General features: G+C 40.3%; 1 protein-coding gene and 1 long non-coding RNA gene across 2 annotated transcripts; both read right to left on the bottom strand.

Annotated features, from left to right (window-relative positions):
- Positions 1–5432: 5432 nt before the first annotated feature.
- On the bottom strand, positions 5433–6260 carry LOC147625421 (uncharacterized). Its single transcript, XR_015269038.1, has 3 exons — positions 5949–6260; positions 5801–5864; positions 5433–5720 (listed from the first exon to the last, which is right to left on the bottom strand). It is a non-coding gene; the product is annotated as an uncharacterized LOC147625421 (long non-coding RNA).
- An 808-nt stretch (positions 6261–7068) lies between these two features.
- LOC147625420 (uncharacterized) lies at positions 7069–7871 on the bottom strand. Its single transcript, XM_086817976.1, has 3 exons — positions 7609–7871; positions 7208–7523; positions 7069–7074 (listed from the first exon to the last, which is right to left on the bottom strand). The coding sequence occupies exons 1-3, from the start codon at positions 7827–7829 to the stop codon at positions 7069–7071; spliced, it is 543 nt and encodes a 180-aa protein (XP_086674102.1). The 5' UTR covers positions 7830–7871.
- Positions 7872–21780: the final 13909 nt, after the last annotated feature.

The raw sequence follows: 21780 nt of genomic DNA, 5'->3' as shown, positions 1-21780 counted from the left end.
TTCTTTCTCATCCAAAATGGAATCTACTACATGCCTTATTTCACTTGTAGAAGCATCCTCATCTGAATCTAATGCATGGCCCACCTCAGTAGGATATTCCTCATCTGTATCAGAGTCTTGTAGATTTGAATTTGCATATGTGTCAAACACTCTAATGGACCAAGGCTGCACCCACCATTTCTTGTCCTCTTTACCTTTTGGTCTCATGTGTAAGCGTTCACATAATTCTTGGGCACTTTGCAATCCTTTTTGCAAGGTAGCAATGACCTTCTCTCATCAGTTGAAACACAATCATAGTCACCTAAATTGGCTTCTTGCAAGTCCTCGTTAAGATTGAACTCTCTCCATATCTCGTTAAGATTTAACTCTCTCCATATATGTTCCTGCTTCTTGTGAGCTCTTATGAATGCCACACCATCCTCCTTGCATTCAAAATGGGCAAGCCTATTCAAAATGCCTATGCTGTGAAGCATGTCCATCAAGTCATAAGTACGCTCTTGCCCAACCATACTTCCGACTTTGCTAAAGAAGATTTCAGCCGCATCTGTGCCGGTGAGATATAGAGGGCACTTCAAGCTTGGGTGAAAGTCTCTGAAATACTTTATTAGCAACACCACAAAATGGCAAGAGATTTGCACATCCAAGAATGTCTCCTTGCTAATGAAGTTTGCTGATAGTGTATATGTTGGATGTTGTAATATCCAAGATCTCCAAATCTGAAAGAAAAAAGTCACTTTGGCTACTAAATGAACTCTCCCTGCCAAGCTCAAGTGTGGAGACAAGAAAATGTCAATATAGTCTCCACAAATTTCAAGGTAGGGTTGTGTCCCTACCATACTCCACTCTTTTCTGTGCTACCCATTGTTTGCCAACTCTCCCAAACACCATTGCACTTGTCTACACATATCCTTTGAGCTGCTGCGCCCAATTTTGACGATCATCTCGCCTCATATCGCCTTCCCTGAGCATATGCTTGTCAACAACAAAGGAATCATATACAATGGTAACATGGTTCAAGGTAACCCATACATCACCAAGAGCCAACTGACGCTTTGGTTTATCAAGAACATTGACGAGCTTCTTTCCATTGTGTACAAAGTCCTGATCATGCATGCCTAAAACATCTCCGTTTGACAATTTGGCGGAAAGAGGCCATCCATCCCATCCAATCTTGAATCTAGTAGCATGTTTGTCAACATAATCAGCCAGCATCAACATTCTTCGGCGACTATCTCCATCGGACCTACTTTAGGACCTACTTTAGACTTGAGCTTCTCATCCCATAAGCTCAAAATCTCAGCCCATTGTCTTCGAACAAAACATGCATCAAATCGATTACAAGTGCAATGAGCAACCAAAACTAAGCATGGAAGTTCATGAAGTGGGTTTGCCACAAAAACTCTTGCATAACCACCAATCCCATGATTCTCAAATGCTTTAACAATTATGTCATAGCCTATTTTTCCCGCTCCAACTTTGATTAAGCTTGACGTTCCACACTCATGGCTCTCCACCTTGTATCCATCAAATCCAACAAGCGTGTCATCTTTTGGGTTCCACCTACAATATTAAGATTGAAAACATAAAATATGTAAGAGCCACCACGATTCAACATGTCTCATCAGAACTACTTTTGCATTATACTATGTTTACCTTATCCGTTTCTTTATGGCGGTCTCATCCTCCACCAAGATGAAAGGAATTTGTGATTTGATTCCATGTTTTTCTTTCTCGTTTTGATATATTTCAGCAATGGCATCAAAGATATAGCCATGTATGCCCCGTAAAAATTGTGTGGCAAGTCTTTGGCCTCTTTTTGTCGTTGAGAGTGAAGGGCCATTGAGGTTGGCAGCAAGAAAATCATGCAACCTTGGTCCACCCCACATCCTTGCAACCTCAAACAAAGCCTTAGTATTTGCACTATATCTCTTGCCTGCCTTTGGCCTCGACATGTTTGTAGCCACATCCTGTAAGAAGTCCCATAGAGCAGGTTTTCCACCAAACTTACCTAGTCTATGGGCTTCTACTATATTGTTACAAAACCTCTTTACATCCTTGCGGTTTAGGGACTCCATGCTTGCTTCCCTTAAATTTCATAGTCGCACCGAAAGGACAGCAATATGAGCCTTTGCTGACCATAGTTTGAGGATGAGATCTTTTGCATGCTTCTTAGCAATGAAAGTTGTTTGCCGAAGCTCTTGTTTAGTGAGAAAGTCTAATCTTCTTCCGCAATCCGTTCCTCTAGTGCCTCTCTTCTTCTCCGCCATCTTCTCCCTATATAATCTCATCCTAAAATCATGAAGCCTAGGTATACCCTTGCAATTGTTGCATGAGATAGCTTCAAATGGCTGCCCATTATTGGAAACACGTGGACAACTAATATGACGAAAGCAACCATCTATGTGAAAGGTTGAAGTTCCATCATTTAGGATAGCCTTTGTGAAAGGCTCTGCAAACCAAAGCTTCCCACCACATTGATCATCTAGCAAAGGTTTCACACTAATATTCTTGTTGTTCACTTTGATTTCGTGAATCCATAAACCCCAACATAAAAAATTCAAACCTATTGAAAATTTCCCACTTTCTTCATTGTTATAGAGTGAAGGAGAATCACCATGAGCTGATCTTTCAATTTTTGTAGAAACCACAAACTTGCTGAGAGATGTTTGCATTGGATCATGCTCCTTCCCCTTTCGAGGGCGTCCACGTAAGCCACTTAGAACTGGCTTGGATGTTTGCAACTCCTCCTTCATGACTGCCTTTGTGTGCAAGATTGACTTTGAGTGCTCTGTGAGAATGGTACATAGATCTGACCTTGGAGGACACAAATGCAGCCATGTGTCATCATACTTACACCTCATGCGAACAAAGCTTTTGTCTTTAAAATCATGTAGTGTGGTTGCAACGACTTCAAAGTCCCAACCTACATGCAAATACAACACATAACAAAGTCAAACAAGTTACAAAATCGACTTTCCAAAACCATTCTATCTTTCAAACATTTAAGTAACTTTATGAAGGTTGAACAATACCTTCATTGGTCTCCATCAAAAAGCGTAGAGTCTCTATTGAAGCCTCTATTTCTTTCCTATCATCTTGTTCTTCATCACCTGCACACGTTGCATCGACTCCTTTCCAAGCCCCCGAAATGCCATATAATTTTTTTCATGTCTTTTGCTCTCCAAGATGTGGGTTCTCATAAAGTTAGCAAGACAATTATATCGAGCATTACTTCCCTTCTATTGAACCTACGCCATACAAAGAGTTGCACTCATGACACCATATTCGAACTAGAGCTTTCCCATTGACATCTTCACTATGTAATTCAAACCTATCATCCCTTTCAACCTTCATCTATTTCAGCTTTAGTTTTGTTCTAATACATTCTTGTTCCCATTGCTCAAGAACACTTGCACTTAACAATTTGCTTGTAAGCTTGGAAGTGGAGCCACTCAAAGTGTCACCTTTCTTGTTATCAATCTGATTTGAGCATTGTCGCTTACTTGGAGAATTAAGTTCATGCATGCTATTGGCACTCCTCTTAATGCATACTTGAACCTTATTGTTGAGTGTCCATCGCTCTTCTTGTCGTTTTTTTATAATATAATTTTCCTCTATAAAGACGAAGGATCCAATCACAAGCTCATCGCCCTCTATCTGCTCACGAACCAAAGCAAAGGTGGGCTCGACTTTATCGTTCTTTAGCCTCACAAGGCCTAAATCATCCTCATTATCATCATTGATCACTTGAATCCTATAAAAAGATCCCATCTATCCTGCGACACAAAGTATGTTTTTAAGCTATGATTATGGCATGCAACATCAACCTCACATAAAAAATAGATTGTGGCATGCAATATCAACAAAGTATATCAGCAATACATTTTCAAAAAATAGAAAACATGAGCAGGGTTCTGATCTAAAGGTTGATGACCCTGGAGCACATCTATTAGAGAAGAATGACTGTAAGATGTTGAGCGTGGAGGAACCGTTAGACGAACTGCTCCCAGTGCTGTTAGTCAAGCTGGACTATATGAGTAAGGACAATTTTGGGCTCATTCTAGCAGCAAAAACAGGTCAGAAATTCAATTGGTCTTATATTCTGCATAGTCGGTTTGGGGGGATTTTTTTTTGCGAGCTTTTTTTGCCGAGCTTTTTGGAGCAATGAACAAGGAGTCCGAGCTTTGCAAAGGACCATGAACTTACTATGAGCTTTGTAAAGGACCAAGAACTTACTTACATATAAATAACAAGCTTTGAAAGATCAACAATATAAATTTCAATCTTTTGATCCACATCATACTTATTGATATAATTACATATATTCATATATGTAACTAAATTCATGCACCTCATACATATACACATACAAAATATACATATACATACATACATGCAAGAGCTACCTACATACATACTAACATATATACATACATACATACATACATACTTTCTTACTTACTTAAATATAAAAAACAATCCTTTAAAGATAAAAAATATATATATCGATCTGTAAAGTTCCAAACCATGAAAATCTCGATTACAAAGTCTTTGATCCACATCATACTTATTGATATAATTATATATATACATATATCTATCTAAATTCATACACCTCATACATATACATATACATACATACATACATACAAGAGCCACCTACGCAGCACTAACATATATACATACATTGCATACATACATACTTTCTTACTTACTTAAATATAAAACACAATCTTTTAAAGATCAAAAATGTATATATCGATCTTTAAACTTCCAAACCATGACAATCTCGAATACAAAGTCTTTTGATCCACAAATTATAGCATTCTAATTATAGCATTCTTCTACATGTCATCCCGACCTAATGAGAAATCTCCCAGACATGCTTTGGCTACCTCCATGTCATTCTCTTGGCATGCACATCCCAAGCCTCCACATCCCGCAAAAAACATCCAAGACACTATCTCCTTCACTTGAGAAGGTCTCCACTAGTCACCTACAATGAAATACAATCATAAACGTGTATCTAAGTATTTTAAAAAAGTAGCTATGAAAATGACTAGAATGAAAATTGTCTCACCTAAAGAACATAGGAGATCTTTCTGCACCACCTCGAATGTAGCGCTCCAAGACCATCGTGCGTTGGAATGGATGCTTCTTATTCTTCTCAAAAATGAAATTTCGTTGAGCGTTGAATAAATTCTTTGAAACATTTTGCCCAGCCTCACGATCAATAATAGGGACATGGCAATTTACTCGATAGAACATACTAAGCGCCAATGTATCCACCTACCATAACAAGAAAACATTATGTTTGGATATCCATACCACATAACATGTATACACAAAGGGAAATATTTCAGAGATTATGACTTACCTGTTCTCCATTGTCATACAAATAACTTGATTCCACATGAAAAGACATTGTTCGATGCATGACCAATCCAACTTTCTTTCCCATGGAATATATTTTAGGAAGTTGATCCATTAGACTCAAACACACAAACCAACCCTCATCAACCACAAACAAACCAACAAAACTGAGTGTGGCACGTATCAATGATGAAGAAACTTGACTCCATGAGGGACACCCATCTGTATCTACATCAACAACCTGTAAACCTGTAGGAAAGTCAGCCCATACGAGGCGAGCCACTGTATCTGAGGGAGCACCTCTATGAGATAGAGCCTTGGGAATCTTCATCAAGAATTCTTCCACACTACATAAAAGATTTATGATGTTTGGTTTTGGTAAGTACAACTTGGAAAACTAATTATATGGTGAAATTATTCTTTTTACCTATCTGAGCCCTCCGAAAGAGTGTGGATGTCTACCAGCAATATGTGTGAAAAACATCTCTCACCTGCAAGTAAACAAGACAAAAAATGAGATGCATTTCGAAAGCACACACTTCTCAAAATAAATTTGCAATGGAAAGTACTCTTACTAGTCATGTCCATGATGTCACGTTGTCCTGACACCTCCCCCTCTTGAAGATGCTCTGGAGGGTCTCTCTCTTGATCTTCATTTGTGGGGTCTCCCTCTTGAACATCATGCATAATGTCAAGACGTCTCTTTGTTCGCCTCTCACGTTGCACTTGAGATGATGTAGATGTATGCTCTTGGTGTGATTGTGGCACTCGTGACAGTGGTGTGGATGGTTTTGGGGCCACGCGCGAGGATCCAACTACTGGAGACTGGGTCAAGATTGTTGGCTGCGGGGAAGGTATTCTAGAGTCTTCTTGAGTTGGGGGCTCTCTTTCAATCTCAGATTGCCAATTCTTAAATTCTTCAAGAAATAGATCAAGATAATTAGTAAAAAGGTAAAAATCCCCATACCTTTTTGTATATGTATATGTATGTAGATGTATATGTATCTATGTATATGTATATGTACATGTATGTGTATGTGTATATGCATATGTATATGTATATGTATGTAGGTATGTATCTATGTATATGTATAGGTATGTATATGTATGTAGGCATGTATCTATGTATATGTATGTGTATGTATATGTATGTAGGTATATGAATCTATTTATATGTGTATGTATATGTATGTAGGTATATGTATCTATTTATATGTATATGTATGTAGGTATGTATATATCAAAACTTAACAATGTTTCTTTAAAATCTAACATGCCAAATCTTAAATGTAACATGAACTTTGTATGTATGTAGGAATTTAGTGTATGTATGTAGGTATGTATTTTTGTATGCATATGTATATATACATATGCATATACATATGTATTTGTATATGTATGTATATGTATCTAATATGTATATGCATATGGATAGTTTACATATGTATAGGTAGGAAGGTTTACATAAACATATACATTTACATTTACATGCATATAATTCAGTAGAAAGCAAAAAAGTACCTTTTTCTAGGAGCTCCTCACTTGGAGGCACATGATTTAGAGGATAGTCCAACCACCAAGGACATCTCTTAAATTCCCAATCAGAAACCCCTCTCTCAACCCATTCCTTCGGGTACATTGTTTCCGAGGAATTTGGATCTACCCATTCTTTGATTGCTTCCGTCTCTTCGTCCATTAGACCTTGGCCAATGAGTAGCAGCACCCACCTACATGTCCAAAATAAAACAAACAGTACTAAAATATTTTTTTAAAAGCGTATATGTATTTTCTACAAAAATGTAATGGCATTAGAAGATATATACCTATAGACAACCCTCTTTGCGGCATTCTCCACCTCAGGTTGCTTTTGGCCTTCCTTTACTTTTCCAATCTTTGCCCACACCTCATGGAAGGCCCATGGTATGTGTTTCGATCGCTCCTCTTGCACCCATTGCATAAATGGTGGGATGTAGATAACATCATCATATACCAATAAACCCTCCAAAATAGAGTCTGCCTCCCCTATTAGCTCTTCCCAATACAACTCTTTCTTCATATGCAGCAACGTCTTTTTGTTATCCCCAAACATCTCTGAAATTACCTTGTCCTTTGCCCTCCCGGTCATGAGCATTTGAAGCAATTCCGTCTTCCTATTTCAGCATCATACCAAAACCATAAGAGATTAGATGTTAAGGTTAGTTTATGTTAAGGGAGGTTTATTGACATGTGACATACCTTTGAGTTGAAATCCGAGATATGGCGACTATGTAGAGCTTTTCTTTGGTCAGAGCAACCAATCCCTTCTTGGACCAATCATAGTTATATACGAGTTGAAAGAATGCATCACCATTGGATGGGTTTGCAATTATGAGCATCTTGTACGCTCTATCTCGAAATGTTTGCTCTACACCACGTCTGGCTTTCTCACATTTTGTCTCATATTCTTGCAACCCCATGGCATGTCTATCAATGCATGATATAGCTTGCTTCACCGCATTTTCAAACGGCAGCCTGCATAAAGGGACCAATGGGGTAGAGGAATTGCGTTGCACAAAAAACTTAGTGAATACATCACCAAGCAATCCCAATTCAATAGATTTTCCAAGAAGCCTTCTATGGGTCTCCCCTTGACTAGTACTAGATTCAAGAATCTCCGTGTGAGTTGGAGGAGGTGAGCTCATTTCGTTCTCCAACACAAGCACTTCTTCCTCATGACCAAGAGAATTATGCGCTTCTGTTTCCTCTCTAATAGGAGATACATGTGAGAACACAGGTGTCCGTGATTGAGCTTCCTCACTAAGAGTCAAACAAACACGCCCAGATCTTAGTGAGTATCCCCTGTTGTCTGTAAGACACACACACCAAGCCCAAGTAAGCATATCTAAAACAATAAAACACAATCTCAGTAGAATCTTGGCTATTCACATCATATACCTTTCTTAGTCTTTGCCTGTTATTTTCCTGCTTTTCTTGGAGCCATCTTCCTTTCTTTTGCCCTGAATATGAGTAGCAAAAAGTTTGAGCTGAATGACCGATAGAGATGATCAACCTCACACATAAACCCTACTTCATGTATATAGGAAAACATCAACCTCACACACAAACATCTCCTACTAGTGTGTGTGTGTGTGGGGAGAGAGAGAATAGCATAGACATGAAGTGAAGCCACGGACTATATTGAAGAGCTAGAGTTGCAAAATGGGCTCTTCTGGTTAGAGTGCACATTTGAGGAGAAACCAATAAACCTGAGCTTCCTAGCTTAATACAAGAGCCATTGAAGGAGCTAATATATATTGGCTGTTCATGGCAGTGATGCAAACCCATTGCAGTGTTTCGTCCGAGAGGACCATGATATAAGCGTAGAAGGGCGTGCAGGTGCAAGAACCATCATGCAAGCCTTACTAGTGAGAAATGCACCCGAACTCGTCTGCCCATTTCTTTGTCATCATCATCATTACGATGATCCATAGCCAAATGTGAGCTCAAATTCATTGTGCCATATGTTCAAGCAATGATAAATGCGTACAAGAAATGCATCATTCAAATGGGACTTACACGACTCTCTGCTATGTGAGCTTGTGTATTAAAGTTTCCTATTCCTATTGGGAGAAGTAAAGGTAAGCCTAATGTATCTAATATTTGAATGGGAGTAAAGGTGCTAAGCCTAAGGTATCTAACATTTCAATGGACGTAAAGGTAAGCCTAAGGTATCTAACATTTGAATGGGAGTTAAAAAATTCTATGTTGTGTATAGATTCACATGACCTCTATGCTATGTATATATTATATGGCTAAAGGTTGTGGTAGAACTAAAGTACTTAATGTTTATAGGAAAAGGTAAACATAAGGTACCTAACATTTAGGTTCCTTAAGGTAAGGATTGTATCAGAAAGGTGCCCACCCACCCACCTCCCCTCTCCTATGTACATCTTGATGCGTCTACCCCAAGCAATGTGTGCCCTCTTTTTCTAGAGCGCCAACTCCTAAGCGCGTACCTTTAAGCACAATATTGGGCTCCAATAGCCCCTACACTTGCATTCGAGAGAGCAACCTTCCAAATGCAAGAGATAAGGAGAGTTCTCAACCATTGTTTTCCGCCTACGCTAGAGATAAGGAGAGATATCACTGTTTTCCGCCTACGCTAGAGAAAGGTCTCGTTTTCCATTATTAGACTACTTCGTTAGAAGCTTCACCATGGCCTGAGCTCCTTGTTACGTGTGTTTTTTGCAAATTTGCCCCACCAGATCCAATGGAAACCATGACACGCCTGCAACCTAATGCAGCACCACCTCTGAATTGTGGTAAGAATCTACACACTTTTCTGTTTGAATTCATACTGAACTGGTTTTCTTCGCATCCTGGAAAAAACCATTGCTCGCTTTCTGCAGAGAACCTTCCAAATGCAAGGATAAGGCGAGATATCAATAGCCCTACACCTGCATTTCCACCCCCTCGGCAGAGCCGGGGGGTGGAAATGCACGAGCATTGGCGAAAAACGGTCGTCTTCTCCAGTGATTCCTCAAACTCCACCTCCTCAATGCCACGTCCAGCGATGCCTGCATCTTCGCCTCCACCTCCTGCACCACCTCCACCTCCTCAAATGCCACCGGCTCCACCTCCTCCACCGGTTACATTCGCTCATACACGCCTCGACTGGGTCTCCTCCAGCATGTCCACTCCCCCCGGCAGAGCCGGGGGATGGTCTGCGCTAGCGCAGACCATCCCCCGGCTCTGCCGGGGGGAGTGGACATGCTGGAGGAGAGGCGATGGAGGCATGGCGACCAGCGCTGCCCCCGTCTCCTCACACTTGACCTCCTCAACATCGTCTCCGCCTACGCCACAAACTGGACGTCCTCAACACCGTCTCACCGCCTACGAAAGCTACAACGTCCACCTCCAACGAAGCCGCTGCCCGCGCACAGAAAAGAAGGACAGAGAAAAAACAAGAAATGAAAAAAAAAACTCACCTCTTCTCTTGCATTCGTCTGCCTGCTTGCTGAGTTGAGAGTATCCTTCATGTACCCTAAATATCTCTTTTCCTTCGTGTACCCTTTTAACTATGCACCACATATGTGTGTGTGGCCTAAAACATACTTAGCCTAAAAATAGATACATATATACACACACATATGTGTGTGTGGCCTAAAACATACTTAGCCTAAAAATAGATACATATATACACACACATATATATGTCTAAAAATGTACTAAGCTATATGTGTTTTATTGTACACACGTATATTTTATAGTTTAGGCTATTTAAATATGTATATATATATTGATGTTAATAAATGTGTGTGGTGTGTGTGTAGCCTAATAGATATATAATCTAATATATTTGTATATCCTAAAATAAGTAAAAGACTAGTCTCTTTGTAAATACACACACACACTAAAATACATATATCCCCGTCGAGGGATTCTTAGCCTAGAATATATACAATATAATAATATAAATATAAACATGTGTGTGTGTGTATTTACATATATCCCCGTTCGGGGATTCTTAGCAAAGAATATATACAATATAATAATATAAATATAAACATGTGTGTGTGTGTATTTACAAAGAGACGAGCCTTTTATAAAAATAATACTTAGAATCAATAAATGTATATATTTGTGTATTTTTTTATATATTTATAGATACATATATATTTGTATATTTTTTATTAAAGAAATTTATCGTGGTCATTCTCAATCATGATTGCTCCACCTTGTTTTATCATTTCAACCGCCTACATTCTCAATCGTGATTGCTCCACCTTGTTTTATCATTTCAACCTCCTTCATTCTCAATCGTGATTGCTCCACCTGTTCCTTCGTTTTTATATTTTCATTTCACATTTTCGTCTCTCCTGTCCTTTCTGTTTCACATTTTTGTCTCTCCTGTCCTTTCTACATCTTCATATTGCCTTCCCTATGGAGCAGACTGTTACCTTTGAGTGGGAGCTTGATGGCTGTAGCAAAAAATCTCAAACTTTAATACTTCTCCACCAGACCACGCTTGTCAGTCACGGATATCTACAAGGGTTTTTGCCTTCTTCACACGCCCTATCTGGAGTGAAAGCTACTAGGACCGATGGAAGCCTACAGGAAATCATCGCTCATTATGATATGGAGGGCAATAAAAACTACCTCATAGATATTTCTTGAAGTAAAACATATATGCTACAATGTAGTCCTCTTTGTGCTACTGATAGTCTTGATTCTAGTGCTGATGACATTGCCCAAGATGTCCGACATTTGGAGAGTTCAGTGGATAAAGAAATAGGGACACAAAACACCCATGTTCATATCTCGAGCTCCTCCTCTGAGAGTGACTTGAATGGCTCAGCAACTATTTTGCAACCAGGTAAAGGCACAAGCAATCCAAAAGGTTCAAAGCACAAGATCTCTGAAGATGAATGTATTGCTTCAGAGAGTATACTTTCGGTTCTTCGTAAGAAGGAGCAACCTTCTCTTCTACGTTCATTGTTGGAAAAAGTTACTCGAGTCATCCAATTCCAGGAGGTGCCAAGACATTATGATGGTGATTCCATCCTAGAGTTTCCACCAACATATGGCAAAATAGGAAATATGGATGGAATGGAGCAAAAAATATGATGGTCACCTATGGACACGTCCAGTAACATCAAACATGTCTGTAAGTTGTACCGTGCATATTAGCTATTGTGTTGGTACTTTGGAGTGCCATAGGCTCAGCTGTCCTTTTTACTTGAACAATAAAAGGTATAACAACACCTTCTTTCATGGACATCTGACAAAAAAGATTGCAATTGGACTTTTGACAGAGGATGAGAAATCTAAAATAGTTTGTCACTTTTGTCGCAAAACTGCACATTGTGTGCAAGTGTGTAGATGTATTGTGTATTACGTAATGCCTCGTGACACAACTATTACAAGAATGATGCTCCACACTAGGCTACATGAACATCCAGTTCAGCCAGGAACTTCAAGGTCAATGTGGGAGCGCGTGAAAATGTTTGTTTCTCAAGTGCTGATTGAAAACCCAGAGAAGTGCAGGTCCTCGAAAAATACAGATGAATATTGTGAAGGATATGCTATTTTCCTCCATGATGAATCAAAATGATGAGCTACCTACAAGTATTGGGGATCATGAGCTCTGCAATTTTTTGGAGGAGTTGAGTCCTCTTGTGGAAAACTAGAGGTGAGTATTCACTCTATAACTTAATTATATTTGGAAGTATTTTTCTACATTCGGTCCTCTCTTTATTGTGAAATTATGTTTTTTAGGTTTAGACGCATTGTATCCCAGGAGAAAAGAAAATTGATGCCAGCAGGAGAGGGCTTTGATAGCATCCTTCTTATACAGAGAAGATCTCGCTATTCATTTATACAAGGTAGCCGTTCCCCAGGACAAGGTGGCCCTGATGACAAATGTTATGTCTTTAAGATGTCTTTGCGAGGACCAGCATCAGGCGTGGACTTGGTGAATCGCATGCGGTGTGACAGTGGAGGTGACTTGTCAAAGTCCTGGGTTTTGTTTGATCACACTCATCGAGTTTTTGGTTGGTCAACAATGGCTTGTCATGTTTACGACCCAAGGTGAGACTACGAACTCCAATTTTTTCATTTCTTTCATTTACCTTGAATGATAGCTGACTGAAAAAATTTTCTCCAAAATCTTATAGTGTTCAAGAGCTGTTGACAATTGCCACATGCGAAATGAAGGAGGAGGATACAAAAAGCCAAGTACTATTTTGGGAAATGCTGAATAGCACAATGGAGCAATGCGGTTATGCACCCGCACACTTCTATGGGTTTATGGCTGATGAAGCAGGGTCTAATTGGTGTGCAATTAGGACCATTTTCAATGGGGGTCCGCACAACATTATGGAGGACAGGGAGCGAACGTGCTTATTCCATTGGAAACAAAGTTTGATGAAGCATGCTAAACAATGCGTGAAGGCAGAAAGTCGACAACACCATATTGACTTATGTGAAGAATGGAGATTGGCAACCAATAAGGAGTCAGCTTTCTTAAAAAGTAAAGAGATTCATGAGTGGTGGAGAAATGGACATGTTCATGAGGGAAAACTATCAGTGATGGATACGTGGATGAGTTGGTGGGAAGTACGAATAGCACATTGGGGCAACCTCATGTCAAGGGTGAGAAATTTTATGGAGAACTGATATGTTGTATGGATGTATTTGCATTGGAGTCAATTTTGTGAATTCTTGTATGAAACCTCTTGTGTGCAGGTGGTCTTAAGCTCGGTGGATTTAGCACAAACCCCTCGAACAAACTTATCTGAAAGTGTACATGGGAGTTGGCTTGCTGGTGAAGGATACAAGGAAAAGGTTAGCTTGTATGATGTGTGCATTTCAGATATGGCAAACGCTTTACTACAAAGTGCAAAGCAATATGCATATCAGATGGGGAAGCACAAAGGTGAGGGACCAAGCTTGAGCAAGTTGCTGGATAGGGTAGCAGCAAGGTCAAGACTGACACCACCACAAGTGGCTCGCATGGTCCATGAAACAGTAGCTAATACTCCTATGTATGAGGAATCAAGGCCTCTACATGGAGATAAGGAGACTATTCAACGGAAGAGGGTGAGGACAACGGAAGTAGACCAATGCTCACATCGTCCAGGTTATGTCATGCAGAGCAGACATCGTCAAAACTGGGGAACAGCAAGAAGAGTAAGTTTTGGAGATAGATCTAGAACAAACAGTGCAGCAAGTCTCGCTTCAAGGGGAGGACCAAAAAGTCCAATGACTGGAGGAAACAAAGATGTCGGACATGAAGAGCCTAAACAACATTATGGCACAATGAGCGGAGGACAAATGCATGTAAAGGAAGAGGCCGTTAGACGCACAATGTGGGCCATTAGACGAACCCCATTGAACTCAAAAGTCAAATGTTTGGGAGGTATTGATGGAAGACTTAAGTGCAACTCATACATACAGGGAAGCTCTATTGGAGTTGTTGCCCCTAGCTTCTACTCAGAGCGATGACATCCTGGTCCGGGAGGGCCAAAGGCTCAAATGATGTGGTTTTGTCCTTCAGATGTTTCACACACATGGCATGTAGATCCAAACATAATATACAAGCTATCATACCCAGATATGTGGAAAGTGGATGTTGGGACCAACATAACCAGCCAAGAAGTAGATAAATTAGTAAAGTCAGGGTTCACGTTAGATGTTACTCATGAAGAACCTTTTGTGTCGGGGGTGGGAGAAACGTCCACACAAGCAGCGGGCAACAAAGAAAGTGACAAGAGGCCACATGATGCTACACAGAATACAAAGAGATCAACCAAGTGGAGGCATTGGATTTCCAAAGAAGAAGAAAAGAGGATTGGTAGTGCCGAGGCCATGACAGCGACAGTCCTTAATGAGAGTGCAATGCAGCCGTCCCCCTACTCTATTTTTCATTTGGCATGTGAGAGTGGAGAGGACTATTTTATACACATCAAGGTATAACCTTGGTGTACATGTCCTGATTTCATGCAAAGAGAATCTAGAGGAAAGTCTTACGTTGCATGTAAGCATATCTATTTTGTCTTCTTGCGATTTTTGGGATTACATAAGAATGAGGATATGGTAATGCATCAACCGACACTATCACTAGAGGAAGTGGACAATATACTATCACGTCCTCGAAGCAAGGATGTTTGTGCTTATACTTAAGCTTTAATCAAGCTTGTTTGTGCCTATACTTAAGCTTTAATCAAGCCTCTCATGTTTGTGCCTACTTAAGCTTTAATCAAGCCTTCCATGTTTGTGCTTACTTAAGCTTGTAAGGAAATGTGAAGTCAATCTTTTTGTAAGAAAATTTGAACCAATATTATTTTTGTCTTGCTTTGGGATGGAGTATACTGTCACATACTCTAAAGTCTTATTGTAGGTAGCTTGCGGCGCTATGGTAAAGGAGTTGTACCAACCAGATATCTTCTTGTAAGGAAAGGTGAACTCAATCTTTTTGTAAGAAAACATGAGCCGGGTATACTTGTTTTTACTTGTGTTGAAATAAACATTGGAAGAAAGGTACATAGATAAGTATTTTTGTGCTTATATTTAAGTTTCTTGGACATAAAATGTGTGTTTATATGTAGGAAGGTAGGTATGTAGGTATGTATGTATGTATGCATGCATGTATGTATGTATGTATTGTACAAATGTGTGTATATATGTATGTATATATGTAGGAAGGTAGGTAGGTAGGCAGGTAGGTAGGTAGGTAGACAGGTAGGTAGGTAGGTAGGTAGGTGTGTTTGAGAATATACATGTATATATGTATGTATGTATGTGAATGTATTTAGGTAGGTAGGTAGGTAGGTAGGCAGGTAGGTAGGCAGGTAGGCAGGTAGGTAGGTAGGCAGGTAGGCAGGTAGGTGTGTTTGAGAATATACATGTATATATGTATGTATGTATGTGAATGTATTTATTTCTCTTTCATAAATACTTACTATAGAAAAGCTCACCAAAATGTATCATTTTTCTTACAAGCTCACATAAAACTATCTTATCTCCAAAAAGCTCGCCAAATAAAGCTCGCAAAAAAATCAAACCCGTCGTCGGTTTGTAATGGATGTCAAAGGGGTAGACAAGAGAAGACAGTCAGGTGTTAGCAAGATTGCACCTTTCCTCTACAAAATGTGTGATTTTGCCAACAAGAACCATATTGTGTTGGTCTTACCCAAAACCATCACAGCAGTGAAAGCAGGTAAGGGGAAGAAGGTACAGACCTCTATTATGTTAGGAGAGGATGAACCACCAGTTAAAAAAGGTAAATCAGATGTGGTAGCAGAAACAAAATCAGAAGTTATTGAGGTTGATAAGCTCAAACCACAAACAGATGTTTTAAATGAAATGGTCAGTATGGGGTTTTCTATGCAAGATGCTGAAGCAGGTGTGGAGAACAGAATTGGCATGGCATAATGAAAGAGGAGATATTTCTAACACCTTTTAAAGACATTATGAAGTAGCCAGCAGCTCTGATGGAAGGATTCCAAACAACACAGAAGCCAATTAAGTTAATGAAGAAAAAGCTTGTTTTAGGTGATTCTAAGGCAGAGGCTAGTAGGCCTAGTTCTAGTAAAGAACCAAGTTGTTTTGAAACTTTTTTCTCACAGGTTATGCAGGAAAAGTTTCAGAAAGAGCAGGTTCAGAAGGTGCCTGTTAGTTTTGAACAGGTTTTAGAGGGTCTTTTAGATTCAATATCCTTTTTCTAGCAGCAAGAGCAGTTGGTTAAATTCATGTTATTGAAGGAAGAGCAAATACAAAAACAGAAGGAAGAGTTGGAAACAATTTTGCAGAATCAGTCCTATAAGCATTCAGATATGGTTAAGCTGGAGCAGCAGATAGAAGAGATGAGGTTAAAATTAGATATTAACTTGTTTGCCAAAGATCAGCAGATTGGAGAACTACAGAAGGAAATTTTGTCAACTCAGATGAAATCTACAACTATCAAATAGTGGATTGAGGAACTCAAGGACAAGTTCTCAACAGAGATCAAATTGTTGTCAGCCGAAAGTAATGTGAATTTGCAGACCCAATGCACAGCCTGCTGCCAAAAAAGACTCATTACTGTTATGCAAAGGCCATACCAGATGATTCAAATTAAGGATTAGAAACAGGAGGATGAATATTTGAATACTGAATTGCAGACTATGAGCATAGATTATGGCAGGTTGAAGCTGCAGGTAGAAGTGGAAATGAAGAAAATAGAGCTGTTAGAATGCAAATGTAAGTATTTGGAAGGGTTAGCAGGAGATCAAAATAACCAGAAAGGTAAAGAAAAGATGGTGGAAGATGTGGACTTGAAGACAGATAAGGAGGTAGATATGGAAGCATTATTGGATGTTGTAGACAGATTTGTAAACAGCAATGCAGTTACAGATGACAAATTGAAACAGAGTGATGATTGGAAGTCCATTACTTCTATGTTGCTGAAGTATGGGAAGGGAAGCAGTTTACTACAGAAAGAAGCAGTAACAGAGAGGGAAGATGATGTGGTGGAGGAGAAACAGATTGAAGTTGAAGATAGTGATGCTAAAACAGAGGAGGAGTTTGTAAAGGAGACAGAAGCATTGGTGCCATATGGAAATATAGATTCTGAGACTGTGACAGAGGACCAAAATGTGGATGAAGCAACAGATGTTGTTGAGGATGTCCTAAGGGATATCCAGCAGCAAATCTAGTTTCCCTGTGTTAATTTTTTGGAACAGAACAGGTATTGCAGAGACCTCAATTGTTAATTTCATGCCATGTTGTGCATCTTGGATTCATTTACAGGCACTGCACTTTGGTATGCAATTGGTAGTTGAGCTCAGCAATTCTGACTGTCAAGGGAATTTTTTGTGGGTTCAGGTCTCAAATTACAAGCATGTAATTTAACCACCGGGGGTGTGCCAGTGTTAAGGCCATTTTGGGCACTAAGGCATTGACCAGATCTCTATTTAACTTCTTGAACCTTAGCAGATCATTTTGAGATGTGAAAGGGTACCTTGTGAAGAGGTGCACCTTCTCTTATGTAAGCGTATGTCTTTCGCTTTGTGACGAGTCTTCTTTATGAATGAATAGAGAAGATATCTTATCTATGCAGCACACAGAATACTTAATCTGTCTTACTGTGTGATTATATGTCTTACTGTAATGAAATCTATCATGAATCTGTCTTGTGAAATGAAATCAGATAACATTTCTATTTAATTCAGTGGATGAGGATATCATTGTTTAATGCTGTGGATATGACAGAATAGACTGTAACACTCATTCATAATACAGTGTATTAGGGGTGTTGTTTACCCCCTAACAATGCCCAGCGCGGCGGGCACAGGGCCAGAATGCATTGAACTCTTTTAAACAGATGCAATGTAAGGGGCAAGGATGCAGTGATGTATGTCTGGATCTTGAAAGCGTGTGGCAGCATAGGAGCATCTGACAAGAGGCTACAAACTCATAATGAAATTGCCAGAGAGGGGTTGCTAGAGAAAGATATTGTGCTTGGCAATGCTTTGGTTGATATGTATGCCAAGTGTGGTGCTCTCGCAAAAGCACAACAAGTGCTTCCAATTTGAGATGTTTTCTCTTGGTCTTCACTAATAGCAGGATACACAACAGAGTCAGGGTGAGAATGCTTTGAAGTGTTTTGAGAGCAGATGCAATGCAAGGGCATGCCAGCAAATTTAATGACATACACTTGCATCTTGAAGGCCTGCACTTGTATAGGAGTAGCTATCAAAGGGGAACAATTTCATGATGAGATTGCTAGGCAGGGTTTGTTAGGTAAAGATGTGCTGCTTGGCAATGCTTTGATTGGTGCCAAATGTGGTGGAACTATAGGCTAACCTACACCCACCGCTGCCCCTCGATGCGCAAGGAGCTAGATGATCATGGAAATGTGCCTGGGTCTTGAAAGTGTATGGCAGCATAGGAGCATCTGATAAGAGGCAACAGATTCCTAATGAAATTGCCAGAGAGGGGTTGCTGGAGAAAGATATTACGCTCGGCAATGATTTGGTGGGTATGTATGCCAAGTGTGGTGCTCTTGCAAAAGCATGACGAGTGCTTAAGGAGCTTCTGGTTTGAAATGTTGTCCCTTGGTCTTCACTAATAGCAGGCCGAGAACCCTAGCATACCCAGATCAGCATCCTCGACATTTTGAATGACCCTGCTATGTCTCAAAGTTAGCCACATTTTTGAGCGTTGCTCTTCAATGGGGATGCAAAAGGTAAGCCTTTCTGTGAAAGATGCCCTTTCATGTAAAACATTCATTTTAACCAGCAAGGAAATCATTGCATGAGTATACATACTCCGGATGCAACCAAGCATGCGGTCTTCATGTGGTAGCAAAAGAATTCACAATGATATTCTTAGTCATGGGCTCTTGGCATTGCCCTCATCAACATGTATGTCACATGTGGTGTACTTCAAAAAGCACAAAAGAAGCTTCTTTTCAAAACTTCATCTCTTGGAGTGCATTGATTGCGAGAAATGCCCAATAGAAGCAGGGGCGGGAAGCTCTGGGCTGTTTTCATCAGTGTGTGCAAAGTGAGGGCATCTCTCCAAATGCAATCACCTACACTTGCACGAAAAGTGACAGAGACGATTTATGTCCAAAACGTAGTCTCTTGGAGTGCACTCATTGCATCAAATGCCCAAAAGGGGCAAGACCAGGAAGCTTTGAGCTGTTTTCAGCAGATGTAAAGCAAGTGCGTCTCTTCAGATGCAATCACCAACACTACGCAAGATGTTGATATGGGAAAACTAATTCTCGATGATATTCTAAGTTAGGAGCTGGAAGGCAATGCCTTCATCGACATGAATGTCAAATGTGATGTACTTTAGGAAGCATAGAAAGTGCTCGAGGAGCTTCTCGTCTAGAAGGTCATCCTTGAAACACGCTGATTGCAAGATATGCCTACATGAGCACGGGCAGGAAGCTGTGGGCTGGTTTCAGCAAATACAAAGTGAGAGCATCTCTACAGATTCAATCACCGACGCTTGCATCTTAAAGGCATGTGCACTACACAAGATGTTGAAGGATGATATTGTTAGTCAAGGTTGTTGGCAATGCCTTGATCAACATGTATGTCAAATGTGGTGTACTTCAAAAAGCACAAAAAGTACTTGAGGAGCTTCTTGTTTGATCTCTATAGATGCAATCACTTATGCTTGCATCTTGATGGTTGGTGGCACTACAGAAGACGCTAATATTATTGCTTTTGAAAAATAAAGGCTGCGTTTTGCATCGCCTTGAGCGACATGTATGCCAAATGCAATATACGTCAGAGAGCACAAAAAGTGACGGAGGAGATGTAGGGTGCATCCAGAGAGTACTGAAAGGGGGTAGCCTGTCTATGCTGAACCCATATGCATACTTGAGTTTACTTGTGCTTGAGAGAGAGAGCGAGAGAGAGAGAGTACCACCAGAGAGTACCACCAGAGGAGAGGATTTGCCAGGTGTGCCAGCATGAGCCAAAGACGACAAAGGAACATTACATTTTCCGTTGTACCGCCTTCTATGAGATTAGAGGACGCTTCCATTGTTTGTTCAGAGAGGGCTTTGGACCATTATCCAGGATCATGGAGTACTACGACCAGAGGTGTCTAGGGCTATACCTCCTAGAGATACGCAAATTTAGAGAGATTCTCCTCAGAGGCAGACACCCCACGGAGAGAAGGTCGGCACAGAGACAGATGACAGATTTCTTTAGAGGCCCCTCCCAGCAACAGCACGATAGAGAGGAGACTTTACCTGACAAGCAGGGGACCTTACTTGAAAGAGCTGTTCAGTTAGGATAATCCAGACGCCCCAGACTACTAGGATCCTCACATCTTCGCATACGCTTGCATAGGCGGATTAGAGTCATTATTGATCGACATCGAGCACGGCCTGTCAGGTCTCTTAGCATGGAAGGCATCGACTCCTTACGACAGAGACCCATGCTTGACCTCCTGAGATGAGCTTGCATATGTTGAAATGTCAAGCTCGTATACAGCTGGAGGATAGCACATGGGTGCTGACAGAGTGACAGTATGGTAGATAGATATCGTGTGGTGTGTTTATGACCGCGTCCAGCTGGTCATGTGTGGTGTGGACATTACATTAGGTTTACTTTGTAGTGTGGACATAACACTATGTTGTGTTCTCCTTTGTGTGTGAGAGAGAGATGATGACTATGGCTTCTCTCCTTCTTTATGATTGATGGATATGGATTAGGGTTTGCTTCTCTTGTGTGTGCTCTCTCCTGCTTCTGTTTTTTATCATGGTATCAGAGCCTAGAGCTCATTAGCTGTGTTGTGAGAGTGAGTGAGAGAAGAGGGAAGAAGAAGAAAAAGCTGTGAAGGAAGCCATTGGAGCTTGGAGCAAAGGAGAAGATGTGGAGCACACATCGGCATCAGATCTGAGAGCTAAGGACCATTGGTAAGTGTAGCAAGACCCCCTCTGCGGATTGCAGGTATCAAGAGCAAAGAGAAGATTAAAGGTGCAAAAGCAAGCAGAAAATTTCTGTTTTTGAAGCTTTAATGGAAAGCTTATGAAGGAGTGTGTCTTGGCAAATGTATTGGATCAAATGCAAAGCAAACACTGAGGCTCTCATGTATTGTGAATGAACACATGTATTAGCAACTTTGGGGCAAGTCATTGCATGGAAAATTGATGCATTACAGGCAATTTGTGAAGGAAAAAATTCTGGTTTTTTGGACTCTACAAAAACAGAGAACATATGCTCGGTGGAGGATCGATTGCAGAAGCTAGAGGAAGAATTGAGCCAAACCCTTCAAGAACAAGTTGGTTTAGGTCATTGCTAAGAATCTTATCACCTCAATTGTGATTTTCCCTTCTTCTACAGCCCCCAGGAGCAGGCGGCGCATTCTGGAGCAGCTTCTTGGACAGTTTGCAATGATTATGGTCTAATTCCCTCATTT

Source organism: Cibotium barometz, chromosome 24 (genome assembly GCF_041138505.1).
Source record: "Cibotium barometz isolate CiBa-2024 chromosome 24, ASM4113850v1, whole genome shotgun sequence".
NCBI lineage: Eukaryota > Viridiplantae > Streptophyta > Polypodiopsida > Cyatheales > Cibotiaceae > Cibotium > Cibotium barometz.
Note: the sequence above shows the minus strand (reverse complement) of the source record. Positions and strands in the feature narration are given on the sequence as shown.

Excerpts from the sequence above, each read along its gene's own strand:
- LOC147625420 (XM_086817976.1), bottom strand. The coding sequence starts at position 7,829 with ATGGGGTTGCAAGAATATGAGACAAAATGTGAGAAAGCCAGACGTGGT. Across the intron at positions 7,524-7,608 it reads TCTCGGATTTCAACTCAAAG|GAAGACGGAATTGCTTCAAA; the intron begins GTATGTCACATG and ends ATGCTGAAATAG.